Genomic DNA, 19842 nt, shown 5'->3' on the forward strand with positions numbered 1-19842 from the left:
TTTTTGGGGGGGAAAGAAAGACTCCTAAATGTTGCAATTCCCAAACCCAATTATTCTGTGCACAGCTGATCTTCCAAACACAGTCAGCCAGTCCTTACTTTTAAATGCCTGCACAAAACATGAGAGATTAAGCAAAGCTTTAGAAATATCATGAGCAATACACAACCTCCAAGAATGAATTCAAATTTCAGAATTAACTTCCGACTTAAGAAGCATAGCTTATAAGAACTTTTGTGAATTCTAACAGATATGGCATATATTTGTTTATTTCAGGGTGTGAATGTTGGTGTATGGTAGAAAACCCAATTTAAGGCAGATTCTCACGATGAAACACAACTATACACTTCGAATGCATCTGAAAAATGTAATCTCTGCTATAGAACTGACCTATGCTTATCAATCTTCTGTAATTAGTAAAAAAAAAAACACCTTAGTTTTCTTTCCCTTTGATAATTTTAATTCTGCTTCCTTTACCAACAAGAATAAATAAATGCAGTAAATAAATGCAACACCCCCCCCATGCAAAAGCGTTTAGGAATACTATTGTCTGTTCACTCCTAAGATTTCAGTGCATTAGGGGGCAGTGTAGGAACACAAACTTGCTACTGCTTTGTTATGGTGCATCTCACTAACTGCTGATGCATAGCTAACACAGCAACAGACATTGATTTATGTTCAACTTTCCATTTCATCAGAAAGATTTTTTTTTTTAAAAAAAAATCCTACACACAAGTTCAAAATTCTGTGGGAAAATGCACAAACGACAAATGTTGGGCCCACAAGCACACCACCGGATGCATACTGACAGACCCAGGGTCTTTTTCTAAAGTTAAGCCTGTAGAGAAACTGGAGGAGAAAATGTAGGCAGTGCAGTTGCGAGGAAAAGGGCCTGGTGTTTTGCGGCTGGTGTTGAATATTTTGTCAGGGCCTGGCAGAGCTGCTGATTGCTGACGGAGCTCCTGAAGTGACCTCCACTGGAGAAGGCAAAGCCAGCCATCTGGCGAGCAAGTCCTGCCCTTCTGGAAAAATGTGAAAGGCAGGCAGGGCAGGTGATAACTAAAGTGGCCAGCTTACTCCTTTACCACCCTCCCCGTGGTCTGTCTGGCAGACAGGAGAAAGTTCAGCTTGCAAAAGAGTATCTAAGTCTGGGTGAGGAGGGGGAATTGTTAAGGATGCTGGTGCGTTGCCTTGTGGCTTCAAAACACTCAAACAAGCCTCACTCCTGTATTGCTGATTTTGGAACACCGGGCAAATCAGCATCTTATGCATTCTGGCTGTGACTGACAGGTATAGACACCAATGTAGCAGTTCTCTTTTTTTTTTAATTTTTAAAAAAAGGGTTTTCACATTTTTGTGATTTTTTTTTTGGCTTGGAAACTGCTTAAAACAACAGGCCATTTACAGCTGTATTTTTGTCATCCATCTACAGACCTGCTTGACAAGACGCTGTGAGCTGAGCTTTTCCTTGCCTTTATTGTAACTAAACAGTCTCAAACTTCTTTCTTAAGTCAGGAGAAATGTACCACGTTGAAGTCTGAGGATTTTTCTTCTGCATGGCTGTGAGCATGCTATAATAGGACAGGTGATCAAGTATGCCAAGATTACATCAAAATGGCATATTAAAAAAAAAAGACAGAAATATCAGCTTGTGCTTCATTCCATCATTCTATGATCATCTGTCATGATCATAGTTCATAGATCATAGATTGAAAGTCATAGTCAGCATTTATAGAACTAAGCGCATTTGGGTTTCTGCTCTGTTTACAAACTCCATTCCTTAATATTCCCCTTCCACTCAAGTTCCTTTTCTCGTCCAGTGGTTGGATAGAAATCCCCAAGAAAATGAATGGCGGAAAAAAGTCTCTTATCAGGATTTCCATAAGAGCTATGTTCCTACCTCTGTGCACATCCAGGCACAGAGGAGCTCATCTTCCTGACTGACCTCATTTTTTGAAGGTAAATAGCACATGCTGTCAAGGAGAAGGACAAATCCTATAGAGCAGACGATCCAGCGATCAGTAGAAGACCTACATTATGCAAGCTGAAAGTATACTTTCAATGGCACATAACTTCATGTGCTCTCCTTAAATTTTCCGTTCTATCAAATGGCATCTATTTATATATGTACCACATATACTGTGGCTGGACTGTATCACAGAGTTAGGTAAATTACAGCCTGTGATTAAATTGTAATGTTGTGTTAAAGGTCCAGGGTTTTTAGCCCGCGGACACTTGCTGATATACAAATTTCAAAATGGAATTGATGGAAGTGAAATGGGAAGGTGGTTATTTTTATAAAACATTTGCACTTTGGTTTTTATGTACTCAATCACAACCTTCACATAAAGCCTAAGACATGTAGTTTGGAAAGTCGAAGAATATAGAGGGGTCTGAGAGAATTAATTCAAGAACTCAAGTTTCTGCAATGAAACTGAATAGGGGAGATTCAGAACGGAAAAAAGGAAGAGAGTCGTTCTACAATGCAAAACCTATGGAATTCCCTTCCTTAAGATCAGGTGGACAGATGTGATAGGTGCTATGAGTGCTCACTAGATCTTTAACAAAAGCACTAAACAAAACTAAACAAAAGCTTAGTTACTAGACTAAACTGAAATTTAAAAAGATAGAAATTACCCCAGTTCAGTTGCTGTTTAAATTGCAGTACACAAGCTGTTAAGTGGATTACTTGAAAGCGATAATATCTGGGATGCTGCTGGACTGCAATACCCCTCATCCTTCACTATTGACTATACTATGATGAATGGGTGTTAAGAGTTCAGCAGTATCAAGAACAGTACATGTTAGCCATCCAACTGGCTCACAAACATAAGCCACTTCTGAAATACTCATTAGGAAAAGTGGAAAAGCTTTCATTTATTTCCACCAATTTTAAAGAATCACACTCTGGCCTTAATTCGGTAACTTAAAATCAATAGACTTCATTTCATCACATGTAAAACTTTCCTAAAAAATACTTATTTCCCTAAAGCAACAAAGCCAAAAGACGTATCTACAGCTCCATCCTTCCACTAAATTTTACAATTCTAACGTAGTCCTTGTAACATTGATCAAGCTATTATTTGAGACTTCGTTCTACATAAATCCAGAACTAAAAAAATATATGTAAAATTAAAGTTTCAGCTTCCACCAACATTAATCATTTATGTGTAGAGACCTGGCTTGGCAATTCTTCTAATATAAAAATGGATACTAGAGTTTACCATGTGTTCTTTCTATTACCTCTTATTAAAAAGACAACCGTTCCAACAGTTATGATTTTAAATTAGGGATTCTATGACAGAGATGATACTATCCCCGTTCAAACAGTCCTTCCCATCTCTTAGTTGTGTGCATAATACAGATCGATCTCGATTAACGAACCATAACTGAGCCTAAAATTGTTGTTGCTAAGCAAGACACTTGTTAAGTGAATTTTGCCTTATTTTATGACTTTTCTTGCCACATTTGTTAAGTGAAGCAAATACTTGCCAGTTGCCAAGTGTCCAGATTTTGATCTTGTAATCATGGGCATGCTGCAACTGTCATAAGTGTGAAATACGTCCATAAGTTACTTTTCAGATCCCATGAGTTCAAAACCCACTGCATCATCATTGTCATCATCATCATCATCATTTCAAAATCCACTGCTTTATTCTTCTCCTTCAAGAACTGAAGTTCAAGAACGTTGGGTTCTACCCTGTTTTCCCCAAAATAAGACATCCCCTGATAATAAGCCTTTTGCATCCGTAGCCACGCCATTGCCCAGCAACACGGAAGTGGGCTTTTGAGTGCATGGCAATAAGGCCAAGCACTTATTTCAGGGTTCAAAAAAAATATAAGACAGGGTCTTATTTTTGGGGAAACAGGGTAGTAGTTTCAAAAGCAGATCTCTATATTAACTGCTGAAAACCCTCTGAGTGTGCCTATGCAAATAATAGGCAACTAGTTATAACATGCAAATTAAATTATCCAACCCAGCCCAGCCGATCCTTTTGAATGACATAGTTTGCTGCACTTAACAAAGGGGGAAATGTTTTTAAATTAAAAAAAAAAAAGTTAAGAATAGCATTTGCTTTAAAACAGCTTTAGCCATCCTTATTTTTGTTGTTTTTATCTTGGGTTTCTATCACCTCAGGTTTTACCCATGGATCTAATAACAAGAATTCCATGTGGCTAAAAGCAAACTTTATTATGAGGAAAAAAGATGGAGAGAAGAATAAATTCAATCCCCCAAATGCAGCTATGTAATATTTTATTTCTCTCCTGTTGCAAAAACTCCGCAGTTATGGCCCAGTCTGGATGAACTTCTGCCTGTGGCTAAAGTTTAAGAAGGTTTTGCCCAAAGAATTTAGCGGCAGCAGTTGGAAAACAACCAAGTGGTTAACCAGAAGGGAAAAATAAGAATCCATATCCTGGATGCTCTGTATTACACACAGTCCTGTCATGATCAACATGCATCTCATTCATTCCAAAGTAGCTCTGTAATGCGTGGAACTAAAATAAAAACAAAAACTAATATTGCTTTCCAGACAAGCAGGCTCTATCACATGTAAACACAGCTGATGTGAACTGATGATGAAGAAAACAAACAAAACCACCAGAGAAAGGTACCAATGAATCACATAAAAATCAGGAGGATTAACTCTTACCTGAAAGAAACCGGGAGGAATGGGTCCTCCTGGCATTCCGTCATTTGGAGGAATGTTTCCAAGTACTGGACTTGGCGCTGCAGCTGCACTCTGGAAACAAACAAACAAACAAACAAATAAATAATGATATGCATTTATTGGGATAACCCTGGTTTGAGATCAGTGTAAAGGACATTGGTACAGAAAGTCCTCAACTTACAACCATCCATTTAATGGCCATTCAAAGTCATAACGGCACTAAAAAAAAAATCAGCTTAGGACCGTTTTACGGTGCAGCATCCCTGTGGTCATGTAATCAGAATTCAGATGCTTGGCAACTGGCATGTACTTATAACGTTTGCAGTGTCCTGGGGTCATGTGATCCCTTTTTGCGACCTTCCGACAAACAAAGTCAATGGGGAAGCCAGATATACTTAACAACTGTGTTATTAACTTAACAACTGCAGTGATTTACTTAACAACTGTGTCAAGAAAGGTCGTAAAATCAGGGAAAATTCACTTAATAACTTTCTTGCTTAGCAACAGAAATTTTGGGCTCAATTGTGGTTGTAAGTCGAGGACTACCTGTACATATTTCTTGTGTCCACCATAACGTATGGCCAGTTACCAACCCTATTATTATCAAGACTACCCAAAGAGAATGAAACTGAATTTAACATTGTGCCATTAAAATGAACAAAACATCAATGGCTGTCATTCTGAATGAGGTGGCAACTGAGAGCTTGGTTCAATTCTCGTTCTTATAGATTTGTCATCAAAATGGCAGAAGTTATTACTAAAGTTTCCAAAACAAAGCATTTTTTTTTGTAGAATTCTGAATATACTCATGGACAAAGAGAAAGGCAAATCCATATCTTTCAGTGTAGAGATCTAATAGTGACCATGATTAAAAACACTCTAGAGCTGTGATGGTGAACCTACGGCATGTGTGCCACAGGTGACACTCAGAGCCTTCTCGGTGGGCATGCCAGCTGTCACCCAAGCCCAGCTCCACCATGCCTCTTGCTGGCCAGCTGGTCTTCGGGTCTTTGCTGAGCATGTGTGGGGGATGGGGTGCATGAGAGGGACGCGCATGCACATGGACGGGTGGGTGGGGTGCATGTGCAGGGGGCGCTCGAATTGCATTTTGGGGGTTTGCGCGTATGTGCGTGCACCCTTGCACCTTGTTTTGGGCCTGGAAGGCCTCCTGCACCAACCTGGAAGCCGAAAATGGGCAAGGGGAGGTGGGGTGCATGTGCGTGGGGTGTGCTCGCATTGCATTTTGGGGTGCGTGCACTTTGGGTGCTCGGCATGAAAAAGGTTCGCCATCACTGCTCTAGAGCAAGATTTCCTAACCTTGGCAAACTTTTAAGACGCATGGACTTCAACTCCCAGAATTCCCTAGTCAGCCAGGGAATTTTGGGAGTTGAAGTTCATGCATCTTAAAGTTGCCAAGATTGGGAGACGCTGCTCCAGAGCATCTTCTACATTTACACTCTTATACTATAGCCGTTCATCTAGCCTAGTTCAGGGATAATGAAGTTTCAGACATACCTTTCTAATGAGTTTTTTTTTTAATTTAAAAAATGGTCACTTCATAATTTAAGAGATGGCTACCAACGCCACTTTCAGTTAAAGACAAAAGTGACTAAGATCTTTCTTTCAATTGAGGACTGTACCACCACAACCTAGAACATAATCTAAAAGACAGAAGTGCTAAATATTTAACCTATCATGTTTAAAGAGCAAAATGATCATACTTAATATTTAAAGCCAAGCCAAGGAAATAAAAGAGGTGTGCATATAAACCTTTCTATCTATATTCTCTCTTTGCTCTTCCCTTCTTTCAAAAACACCGAGCAGTTTTTAGCTGCTGCGTTATAAGGAAAGTTGTGAGGTAGGTACAAAGCCTTTAGTCTATGTCCTCATTTGATCTCTGGCAGTATTTTATGTAGCTTATGTGGGATTTGCAGGAAAAGTTTACTGATTAACTGGCCCTGATATAATGTGTTCATCTGAACTGGAAAGAGAAAGGGTAAAGGTACTTTGCTAGCTAAATCAGACAGTCAATAAACTAAGCAAGAACAAACGAACAAAAACAGCCTTTTCCTTGTCCCTAGTCATTTCCCAATTCCAGCATAAAAGACACAGTCTCTAGTCGAGCATTATGCAAAAGGATAGTGAGCTGATGTGTCTCTCTGAATGTCATTCTGATGTCAGTTAGCAGTCATGCTATTATCCTCCACCAATCAGTCAGTTGGGATATATATATATATATATATATACACACACACATACACACACACACATACATACACATACATACTTCTTTTAACTGACCTAACAGCACATCTGGAAGATGAAGCTGTCCATGAGCTAAGGGTACTCATTTTTATAATGCTAAATGATAACACATATATGCATATGGAATATATAAATAGGCTATGTCCAAATCAACCCTAACAGTTTTAATAATCCAGCTTGGGTTGCATGTTCTGATATAGATATTCCATTATCAGCATATTCCTGCTTAGCAAAATAATTGCTATTGATTCTTTCAATTTTCTATTGTTTCACGGGGCCAGGGAATAGAGGGCTAATTTGGTGTAGTGGTTTACGGCATCAGGTTAGAAACTGGGAGATCGTGAGTTCTAGTCTACCTTAGGCACAAAGACAGCTGGGTAACCTTGGGCCAGTCACATCTACTCAGCCCTTGGAAGCATGCAATGGCAAACCACTTCTAAAACCTTGCCAAGAAAACTGCAGGAATGAGCCCACTGGTGTCACTAAGAATCACCAGTGACTCGAAGGCAAAACAACACACACTCATGCTAAGTAAGACAAAACAAAAATTGAGCCCAAAAGGGATGGTGACATCACTTTAATAATGGCTACATTAAAACAGCAAGACTTAAAAAAAACCCCATAAACATCAACTGTCCGTTCTCAAATCATCCGTCTTTCATCACTGAGAACTATATAGAGATTTATAAAATTACAATTTGAAAAAAATGAGTTTTGTTTTAAATGTAGATATCTCTGTTGCTGAATATAGAGTTTAATGTCTCTGCCGGTTTCACTTCTGAGAAACTAAGTCATATAAATAGCTAGCTGGAGGAAAACAAAAAGTAGATAAGCCATGAGTGATGAAATATTGTTTGTCAGACCTGAAAAGTAGGCTCTGTTCTGATAATTTTTCAGTCACTCTGATGTGGCTTTGCTTTACGGTTCCAGCTTTGGTACTACTCTGTATTTTTTTTAACGAAAACATTATTCTAATTGCTTAATTTTTAATGATTTTTTTTTTTTGCCAACAGTAGATTCCTCTTTTTTTTATCTAGAAGTAAAATGTCTAAAAGCCCAAGATAGTGATAAATAGAAATATCTATACAAAAATCCCACATGGAAAAATAGGAAAAAAAACTGCATTAGAGTTTTATATTTTTCAAAACGGATTGCCTTTAAACGTTTTAATCAAAAATTAACAAAGGAAAATAAGAAATCCTTTAAGAGTTTACTTACGTCTTCAGTTTTGGGGCAAAATCTGATGACATCTTGAATTGTGTTGATTTGGCAGAAAATTATTTATTGGGACCAATAGAGACACTAGCACCTATTTTTTTTTCTTCCTTTGCAACCATTTTCCAAAGAGCAGGGGTGAAATCCTGCAGGTTCTGACAGGTTCTGGAGAACTGGTAGCGGAGATTTTGAGTAGTTCGGAGAACCGGCAAATGCCACCTCTGGCTGGCCCCAGAGTGGGATGGGAATGGGGATTTTGCAGTATCTTTCCCCTGCCATGCCCACCAAGCCACACCATGCCCACCAAGCCATGCCCACAGAACCGGTAGTAAAAAAAAATTGGATTTCACCACTGCCAAAAAGTGTTAACCTAGCTGGAGATTTTTGAAGTGGCTGCAAATGACTGGGGAAACTCAAGAAGGTGGGGGAAACAATATGATTTTTTTCTTTCTTTGACCATCCTCCAGGCTGTTTTTAGGGGAACTCCTTTGAAAAAGAATTAAAAAGGAAAGGGCCTGTTGAATTGCATTTTTTATATGTTGATTAGGACTGTTCTATTTGTAACCCAAGAACCCTTTCTGAAATCCATTCTGCAAGCATTGAAGCATTCATTCTTGTCCTCTCATTTCTGCTATGAAATGGCTATATGACAAACTCTTGTTTCTCTTGTGTTATATCAGGCTTAGAAAAAGAACTTAGCCACAGCTGTTTTAATAAACATATGCAATTAAAAAGTAAGGATAAATTAAAAACTGTATACAAGTAGTCCTTGACTTATGACAACAACTGAACCCACAATTTCTGTTGCTAAGTGACACAGTTAAGTCAGTTTTGCCCCATTTTACGACCTTTCTTGTCACGGTTGTTAAATGAATCACTGACGTTGTTAAAGTTAGTAATGCGATTGTTAAACAAATCTGGCATCCCCATTGACTTTGCTTGTCAGAAGGTCACAAAAGGTGATCACATGATCCTGGGACACCGCAACCGTCATAAATACGAGTCAGTTGCCGAGCCTCTGAATTTTGATCACATGATCATGGGGAATCTGCAACAGTCATAAGTATGAAAAATGGTCATCAGTCATTTTATTCAGTGCCATTGTAACCAGTCACTAAACGAACTGTGTAAGTTGACAACTACCTGTAATGGGGAATAATCATGCAATTTATATAACATAAGATCCTAGATTTTTTTTTTTAAATGAGTACGTCATCATCAGTTGGCACTTAATGAGTGCAACTTTATTTGTCAGAAATGTATATTTTTAAATGATCAAATTTACTTGAATGTTTAGAATGTCATTCCCCCCACCCCATTGGAAGATGGTCCCCTATTTTTTCTATAGCTAGCCTAATGGTAAGTCAAAGATTATTTTTCCCAAAATGTAGCTATTTCAACTATGGAGTTGTCAGAAACTGAGATGGATGCATCATGGATTATGATGTGGAAACATATAAGATACTTATTAATGCTTCTTCGGAATCCATAAAGGAATGATTGTCCCAATGAGCTGTTTTCAATATCAAACATCTTTGTTCAAAACGTTAAACAGCTAACATGACTTTGATGTGCAGGCTGGGATTTCTGGTTCACTGCAACCTGGCAATATTTTGTTAGATTTGAAACTGAAAAGTGGTTTTATTATTTTGGTTGGGAGACCTTGTTAAATGTGTGCATTTTAAGATGCTGTTGTTAATGTCAGTGTGATGTATCAGTAATAATTAATAGCAGTTCGCCTTTATTATTTTTTTTAAAAAAAGAAATGCCACACTATAATTTATAACTAAAGGGAGAAAATACCTTGCGTCATCATAATGAACCTTTCTGGAGTTACAGCATTAAGATGTAGCAATTTTGGTGAAGAGGAAATATATCTGATAATATTTTTCATGGGTCCGTTGTAATTGAAACTTAAGTTAACAACCTGTAGTTCCATATGTAGCAATAGCAACAGCTCTGAGACTCATATACTGTTTTACAGTGCTTTTACAGCCCTCTAAGCGGTTTACAGAGTCAGCCTATTGCCCCCAACAATCTGGATCCTCATTTTATCCACCTCAGAAGGATGGAAGGCTGAGTCAATCTTGAGTCAATGTAGTTCCTTCACTGTGACATTTTCCTGTACATGTTTTCCGGTGTTATAGGATAGTCCTATGAAAAGATCCAGTGGAACTTAAATGTGGCTTTCAATACATTTCACGTGACTATGTTGGAAGTTATGTTCATTACTGCTTTATAAATAAGATGACAAAAATTGCTAACCCGCAGAAAATATTTCATGGTCTACTGGGGCATAGAAGGAGAGAGATGTCTTTCTTAGAAACATGATGCATCTGATGAAGAGGATTGTGATCTACCAAAGCTTTAACAATATACAGTAATGATTGGATTGTTGCAAGATACTTCATTGTTTTTGCTGCAAAAGGATTAACAAAGCTAGCCCTCTGCATTATTTCCTTGCTAGTTAGCTTGCTGACTTCATTCCTAAATGCAGAACAAGGAAGTGATGGAGCATTTTATCGCCTATTTCATTGGCCTGCTGATTCCATGTAGCCGTTTTTTTGTACTTTCCAGTGGCTACTCTTAGGCCAGCTCTTAAACACAAGGCTATAAAGCAAAACAAAAAGAAATCATTACAATCTGAGAGAATTCCCATATTCAGATTACTGTATAAAACAAATCATTTGGCTGCTCACATTTTTTCAACAGTGATTTTTTTGAACATGTCAAGTCAGTAGACCGCTGATTAAATTAAACGTAGTATTGATAAGGCTGTTGTCTGTGATCAGTGGAGACACAATCCTTGACATGATTCTGGTTGCAGTTTTGCAATCTTTCAAACATTAGTCATAACTAAATCATTTATTTCATTAAGTCTTCGTTAGCTCATTCTTGATTGCATTCAGAATAGACATGTTTGACTTTCCAAACTTGATGCCATCCAGATTACAATTCCTATCATCCCCTTATAGCTATAAAACAGGGCTGGAAATATTAAGAGTTGCAATCCAAAACAACTGAAGATCACAAAATTAGGAAAGCCCGGGATGTGTTTTGAAGGATTATTTTTTCCCTAGCCCTTTTATTAGATACAACTAAAGCTTGAGCATTTTTTTTTCCTCCTACCAGTTTGGGGATGGAGGGATGCTTTTTCTTTGGGTTTTTAAAGCATCATTATAAATTCAGGACTTGCCTACTTTGGAATACTAATAAATAGCAAAGAATATAGTGTTATATGACAAGCACAAAAGAGGGAATGCAGATCAATCATGGAAAGGATCCTACATACTGAAATAGAGGATGTGAAAAGGAGGTGCAACTCTACATGAAATTATTGACATCTACCCATCCTTTTCCCAGCTATCTGAGCCAGTACATTTTTAAAGAAAATGAAGGTATTAAAACAAAGTTATACACAACTATGAAACATAAATGCATAAGCCACTTCTATCTCTATAGTGTAGAGTAGAGTAGAGTGCATAAGCTTTATATTACAAAGTAATATAAACATAAGACACCAGTAGGAGAAGGTAGTAGAAAAGATGATTATGCATCATCAAATTGAAAACCAGGGAAATATATATATATTTTCTTTTATTCACATCTTAAAAGCATTTTTTTAAAAAATAGACCATGAAAATATTACAACAGCTCTTTTAAGTAATCCTAGCAATTCATTACTACTTCTAGTAATAAGCCTATACACAGAATCTAGCTCTAAATTACAGTACACCCAATTACATTTATTAAAACCAAACACTCTGTATCACATAATGTGCTGCTCCTCCAAAGACAGGAGGCACTGCAATAAAGCTGCCAGCCAATATTTTATTTTTTCAGGAGATTTCCAGCATACTCTAAGCTCTCTCTGGTGAGCTTCCCAGAGTTAGACAGATCCCTAAAACAGCTTACAATAATGCAATTCAGAAATTCTACTATTTTACAACCCATCTAACTATCAAAGGGGAAAAACAACAACAACACTCTACACACTATATTTAGCAATGCTAGTTATACACTCAAACTTTCATCAGCACCACTTTCAAAGAATACAGGGTGTTTGTTTTTTTTCTAAAGCTGAATGTACAAGCTATGCTCTCTTTATCCACAATGGGATAAAACTCACCATGGATATGCAGCCAAGCCATGGCAAAGGAAATGCAAGATATCATGGTCCCTTTTGTGGTGTGTGCAACCTCTCAGTTTGGACATATCACAGACGCAACAAGACATCTGTTACATTTCCTGGCTGGCCTGGAATGCCCTTCACAGTTGCCAATTGGAATGCCGGGTACTATGCAAAGCTCTTCTGGCCCAGGCATACTTCCCATCAAATCATGGAGTTATTTTTTTTTTCCAAGATACGCACATGTCAATTTGACATACACATTGTGACACTTGGCTGGAAGTTAATAATTAAAGTATCCACAGTGCCCTGAACAGAATGCAAGGGAAGAATTGTATCTACCAGACTTGATAAATTATTTAGAAGCCTGCCGTGTGGCATTGTCTCTCTCTGTAACAACCCTCCTTGGTTTCATCCTCCCCATAGTAGCTCATCTGTGATAGAAAGAACATAGCTGGTGAGTTCAGGGAACTTTCTGCAACTCAGGTGCAAACTATTCTTACCTTAAATAACACTACAGGGTGCAGTATCAGGAGACTTCAGCCAGGCTAGCTGTAAACTGTTTCTTACAATCTAACATTTCTACTTGCTTGTTACTCTTTGGACTTCTACCAGGTAGGGCTTCTCTCCAGAATGGACCAACAGTGGGTCAATCACATGTGCAGTGACATCATTAGTCACTTCCCATCTTGACTATTGCAACATGCTTTACATGGGGTTGCCCTTGAAGAGCATCTGGAAGCTCCAGTTGGTGCAAAATGCAGCAGCCCGCATGATTTTGTGCAGATCCTGGTGTGCACATGTATTACCTCTCTGGCGGGAGCTGCATTGGTTGCCGATTTGCTTGTGGGTGCAATTCAAGGTGCTGGTTGTCACCTTTAAAGCCCTTCATGGCTTGGGACCAGGTTATCTGAGGGACTGTCTCTTGCTGGTCACATCTACCCGACCCATCAGAGCGGGGAGCCAGGGAATGTTGCGGGTTCCATCCCTGAGGGAGATACACCTGGTGGGACCCAGAAGAAGGCCTTCTCTGTGGTGGCTCCCTTTCTCTGGAACATCATTGCCCCAGAGATTAGAATGGCCCCCACTCTAATACTTTTCCGGAAGGCGCTGAAGACCTGGTTCTGCCAGCGGACTTTGGGAACCCAGAGCAGGATGGAGCCCATTAAATGGCTCCTGTGATCTGCTGTCGCTGGGGTGGGGGGTGGGAGATGGCAGGTGATTTTGTTATGTTGTCCTATATTAATTTATTTGATTCTTTTTGTTAGTTTTTATTGTTTTAAATGTGGTTTTATATTCTGTAAGCCGCCTTGAGTAGCCATGGGAGAATAGGTGGCAATATAAGTTCAACAAATAAATAAATAAATAAAATTAGTATTTCCTTGCTCTTGAGAAATAGAAGAGTCTTCAATGTTTTTCTCTCTACTATCTATATTTATCATATTACTTAACAGGGCGTATCTGTTTCTGAGGTTTATACAAGAGTCAGGATATCAAGAAAGCAAATAAATTTTAGAAGCACTAAAAGACTTCCTACTATCTGGGCCAGTATCTAAAAAAAATTCCCAGAGTTCTGTAAAGGTGAATAAAGGGTGGTGATCCCTGGGCCAAGGTAGAGGAAAACCTAGGCACAGAATTCAGGTTACAAGAAGTAATTAGTTAAATTATTATTTATATTTTTCTCTCACTTCCTAATTAAAAAAAATTTCCCCTATGAATAAATCCAATAAAGAAATGAATATATATATATATATATATATATATATATATATATATATATATATATATATATAGTGCGTGGGAGAGGGAAGAGAAGTCAACTCTATAAAGAAGAAATGTTAAATGGGGAAGATGCCCAAATGATAGTCACAATAGTGGTTGAAGAGTATAGGTGCATACATTATTTTCTATTTAATAAAATCAGTAGTCCAATAAGATCCTCTCCTGCATTTCTTCATTATATTGTATGCAAGATAAAGACTGTTAGTTAAGTAGCTAAATACAATTAGCAAGACTTCTGTGCCTCTATGATCATTATCAGCTTAGTTACACATGTGGTTTCTACTTATCTAGTTACTCTCAAAATGCTTTGCCAACTTCCTCATGCTGCTTATTCGTTTGATATATAGCATTCTCATTCTTACCCACAAATACATATCCATACACCGTTGTATGGAAAAGGAAGATTACTTTTACTTGAAACTTTTTCAGGTAGTCCTTCTCTTACGACCACAACTGAGCCCAACATTTCTGTTGCTCAGCAAGACAGTTAAGTGAATTTTGCCCCATTTTACGACCACTTTTCTTACCACACTTGTTAAGCAAATAGCTGCAGTTGTTAAATGAGTAACACGGTTGTTAAATGAATCTGGCTTCCCCGTTGACTTTGCTTATCAGAAGGTCGTAAAAAAGTGATCATATGATCCCTGGGACACTGCAACCGTCATAAATATGAGTCAGTGGCTGAGTGGCTGAAATTTGATCACATGACCACGGAGATGTAGCAACAGTCGTAAATGTGAAAAATGATCATAAGTCACTTTTTTCAGTGCTGTTGTAACTTTGAATGGTCACCAAATGAACTGTTCTAAGTCAAGGACTGCCTGTATTTGCAGGACATCTAACATAATTATCCACAAAATTAACTACATCAACAGTGATGAACTTCCTTGCTATAAAGTTACACTGTGTCATAGGTGGTATACAATTGCAATTCATTTGTCTACAACAGGGAAAACCTTGTGTAAACCTTTTGTTTTTCTAAAAACAAAAGTTCATTTAAAAAAAACTACATACTACTAAAACTAAAATGAAGATGCCCAAACACTACCTTAATGAGTTTCCCCCAAAAAACAGGGGTGGGGGAAATCTGTGGCTCTTCAAATGTTGCGGAAATAGACTCTTAACAACCCCAGCTAGCCTAGTAACAGGAAAGGCTGCTGGGGCCACTGATTTCCTCCTTACTCTTACCCTTGAGAAACTAAATATCTGCGTAGGTTCACACAACATGGTAAGATAAATAGCAGCCTTGAAAACTACTGATGATGAAGGGAAGGGATTCTGTAGCTTTGTTATGGACTCCCTCCTTATGTTCCAGAAATACAGTGCATTTAAAGTTTCAGTTAGGGCATGCTCATAATCTACAAATTAAAGGCTAATGGAGTAGAATCAGGAATGTGTTATATAGTAACACTTCTATAATTCTTCAGCACTATTAGGTACATTTTAATGCATCAGTGTATTATTAGCAACATCTTCAAAACTCATTTGCATCGCTCATAGGTCAAACTAATACCGAAATGGCCAAGCAAGCCCAACAAATAGTTGCATTGTTTATTAATGTGGTGCCCTAAAACCTGAGCTGTGATTGCAATCGGCACACCTGGTGGAGTTACTATACTTGTGGGAAATGTCATTAGCCTGGGATACAGTTTAGCATCTGCACATGTGGGAAGTCTGACAGATTCCTGCAGAATAGGAAACAAGGTTCAGACTGTTATAACTTTTGTTCTAATTGCAAAGTCCACCACTGAATGGTTCCCGATACTCACTGACGATATTTTAAAAATCAAACTGGCATGGAAGACAATGAAAACCTGGATGGATGAGTTCAGCCTCCAAACGGAGACATGCAGTCAACACACCGGCTTGGTATACTCCAGCAGATGCCGTCTAAGCCTTTAAATCGCACACTAATTGTGCTAATTGAGCTAACAGTCGCTGTTTCATCTCCCAGCTCTGAGTCAACCAGCATCTTCTGGTACTGCTATAGAGATCCAAGCTGTTGGCTTTAGTGGTATTTTGTCAGCCATTAAATGATTCATCAGAGTCATTAATTGATTTATTACTGCTGCCTGCAAGTATTGCTTTGCAAATAAAGAATGATGTAGATCACAATGCAGAAGAAGCTGAACAACTCAACACAGGACCGATGCTTAAATTATCTATATAAGTTCAGCACTAAGGAAAAAAAGAAGATAGGAAGAGCAAAAGAAAAAGTCAAAGGGAAAGGATGAGTTGATTTATTCATTTTTTTCCCTATATAAAAATGTTGGCTATTAGAACTTGCTGTAGTATTCAGCCTTAATGTTCTAAGCCTTGGTAGTACAGGGGTTTAAGGCACCCTGTTATTAAGCTTATTAAGACCAGCTGCCTGCAATTACTGCAGGGTTCGAATCTCGCCAAGGCTCAAGGTTGACTCAGCCTTCCATCCTTTCTAAGGTAGGTGAAATGAGGACCCAGTTTGTGGGGGCAATAAGCTGACTTTGTATAAATATACAAAAGGATGAAGGCTATTGCTGAGCACATTGTAAGCCGCCCTGAGTCTTCGGAGAAGGGCGGCATATAAATCAAATTAAAAAAAAAAAATAAGGCAGGGGTCCTCAGTCCCCGGTCTGTGGCATGACAGAAACTGGGCCACACAAACAAGCCATGCCCCAACAGTGGGATGTAGGCAGCACATGAAACCATACTCCCTCCAGTCCACGGAAAAACCTCTCTCCACAGAACAAGATCCCTCTCCACAGAACAAGGCCCAAAAGGTTGGGTGCCGCTGCCCTAGAGCACAGGAAGGCATCCCAAGCAGACCTCCTAGTCAACAAAACCCCGCTAACACTCATTTTCATCTCTTAGGCAATTCCAAAATTGGAAACAAAATATTTTTAAAAATGCAACAACAGCTGAAAACAGCTTGGCGTGGGAGGAAAGCACAACCAGGTTTCAAGGCACTTGTATTCCAAGAAATGATTCGGTTTTAAGTGATGCTTTTCCAGCTAATTTGTCACTAAGACTGCAGATAGTTGTTACATGCAACCAGATAATTAGACTCATCTAATGAAGAGAATGTTGCGTCTTCCTTCCAGATTTGACAAAAGCAACTCTTCATTTATTTATCTTTCTATTTATAACATTCTACGACCATCTAATACAACAAAGTAATTCTGGCCAGTCTAAAAAAATATAAAAAAGTCAGCAAGAGACACAGAACCATTGCACAAAGCAACATGACACATTTAAAATTATGAAATGGCAACCAGATTAAAATGTACCACAACTCAACAACTGGGACTCAGCTCATCCAGACTCAAAGGCCCAAGTTTTGACTACCTTTCTGAAAGCCTTCAGGTCAGGACCAACTGTGAAAGGTGGCTGATTCCTCAAAGCAGATGGCATTGCCTCAGCAGGGGTGGAAACTTGATAGAAATCAGATCTTCTTTGGTGGGAAAAAATGGGCTTGTCTACAGCCGGACTCTTTCAGTCAGAAATCTCTAATGTTGCTGTGTCAATCTCCTGCTATATTCACAGAGGAAACAGACTTTTATTAAGATCAGACACATATCGTTTGTTCAATTCACATACAGTTCTTCAATGTAAGCTATTTATCCTACCTCAGAGTCCATATTTGCCAAGGATGGAGGGGGATCCATTAAGAACTGATCAGTTTGGAGCAGTAAAAGTGCTTAAAAAATACCTCACTAATTCTTGCAACAAGTAGATTCAGAGGTTACTACTGAGTTAATGGCAGGGCTATCATTCAAACCAGGAACTTCTGAATTTATATATTTTACTCTTTTAAACTAGTAAGCTAGACAGCTGGAATTAATGGTCACATTTTAACTATAATTAAAAAAAACCCATAAATTAAAAAAAAGAATTATTTCAAAATCTTATCCAGACCAAGCATTGTCTGCTTAATTATGACATTCAGCGGTTGTACTGTGATTGTACTGTAATATTGTAAACACACATTATGAGAAAGAGCAAGATTTTCAACATTAGACTTATTTCAATGTGTGCTAGCTAAGAAAACATTTTTGGAAGCTTCTGTCTGGGACTGCAACATGCAAGGCCAAATTCAATCCCCTTCTGAGAAGTTTCAAGCTTGACCGAAGCCATGTTATGACTGCTCTACTCCTCATAATGCAGTAGAAGGAGATGTCACTAGGAAAGGGTGGAGTAGATTGTGCTCTAACAAGGGGTAGCAATAGCAATAGCACTTAGAATTATATACCGCTTCATAGTGCTTTACAGCCCTCTTTAAGCAGTTTACAGAGTCAGCATATTGCCCCCAACAGTCTGGATCCTCATTTTACCAACCTCGGAAGGATGGAAGGCTGAGTCAACCTTGAGCCTGGTGAGATTCGATCTGCCAGACTGCTGGCAGCCGGTGATCAGCAGAAGTAGCCTGCAATACTGCAGTCTAACCACTGCGCCACCATGGGTACCATTTCTGAAGGTTGCTTCAAACTCCCTGAAAGAACCTCTAAAACACAATATTAAAAAAAATGCTCCCTGAAAAGCCTTTTAGCTGTTTCTTGAGTTTAGTATTTTGACTTCCTACAATTTTAATTCGCGGGTTTATAAACTGAAGGACTACTACATTCATATCCCGGCTCACCCAAGTTATGTTACCTGTCCCATCATTTAGGGATTAACATCTGGTGGGACCACAAAAAACAGCCTTCTCGGTGGTGGCCCCTTCTCTATTGAATATCACTCTCATGAAGTACAGTTGGTCCCCAACTTGGTGCTTTTCCAAAAGTCCCCCAAAATGTGGTTTTGTTATTGGGCCTGGGGACCACGAATGAAAATGAAGCTGAAGCTGATCAAGAGATTGATCCGATTGTGTTACTGCTGCTATGGGGGAGGAGGGCTTACGGGTTTTTCTGTGGTGGATGTTTAAATGTAAGCCATCTGGAGCCACCTATATATGAACTGGGCAGCCGTATAAATCTGTTTAATAAATAAATAATATAATTTACTGACAGGTATGTGTGCAAATACTATAATCCAAATAGTATAAGTGGAATTAAAGTGAAGTTTTTTGAAACATGCTATTTGCACAACTTCTAACGAGCACTGGCATTCTGGTTTGAATTAAGTGAGCAAACTCAGTAACAATGCAACTGCTAAGACAAGGGGCACGAAGAAGGTACTGCGCGACTTAAAATATTTTAAAAATGTCCGGAAGGCTCCAGTTACAACACCATCATCCTCACCCTGTTCTGACCATGTTTTGGAAAAGTATCTGGAGTGTGTCATTCCAAGAGAACGCAGTGATGTAATCTCCACAGGAATAGTTACTATGCTCTTTTATCTCACACCTCACCACCAGCGTGATTTACACATCGGCCGACCCAGGGCCGTTTCACAGAAGACAAACAGCAGCTAACTTTCTAGTTCAGATTAGTATGAAAACAATTTGTCTTTGCTTACACAGAAGCCCTACTCACTGGAAACCAGCCAAGAAAAAGAGAAAGAGAAAAAAAATATCAGGCTTCTAAACCATCCTGAAACCAGCTTTCCCTGTATTATGCTTCTGCTTCAGTTTTGGCTAATAGTGTTGTCTTTTAATCCAAGTAGGAAGAGGAAAGGCTCTGACATACAGAATAACCAGCTGAATAAACCTGGGTCTGAGGTGGAAAGAAGGATTTGGAGGGACCGTATGAAAACTGAAAGTGTTGTCTCTAAAAACACCCCACTTTCGGGTTGTTTATTGTTTCTATAAGCTCTTTCAAAAGTGCTTCACTAGAGCAATTTAAGTAACCTTTGTAACTTACTTTGCTA

At 38.7% G+C, this 19842-nt stretch overlaps 1 protein-coding gene and 1 long non-coding RNA gene across 11 annotated transcripts in view; both read right to left on the minus strand.

The window, feature by feature from the left end:
* The window catches only part of SSBP3 (single stranded DNA binding protein 3), a 199810-nt gene that overhangs the window by 40880 nt on the left and 139088 nt on the right, over window positions 1-19842 (minus strand). For all 10 annotated transcript variants that reach the window (XM_087889743.1, XM_034415144.3, XM_034415140.3 and 7 more), the window contains exon 5: window positions 4650-4739. In XM_087889743.1, coding sequence (XP_087745869.1) covers window positions 4650-4739 — 90 coding nt within the window. The remainder of the gene's footprint in view (window positions 1-4649; window positions 4740-19842) is intronic.
* Window positions 10367-12359, minus strand: LOC117664267 (uncharacterized). The gene is made up of 2 exons (XR_004590978.1): window positions 12277-12359; window positions 10367-10757 (listed from the first exon to the last, which is right to left on the minus strand). It is a non-coding gene; the product is annotated as an uncharacterized LOC117664267 (long non-coding RNA).

Source organism: Pantherophis guttatus, chromosome 3, assembly GCF_059756535.1.
Source record: "Pantherophis guttatus breed Tessera chromosome 3, ASM5975653v1, whole genome shotgun sequence".
Classification (NCBI taxonomy): Eukaryota; Metazoa; Chordata; class Lepidosauria; order Squamata; family Colubridae; genus Pantherophis; species Pantherophis guttatus.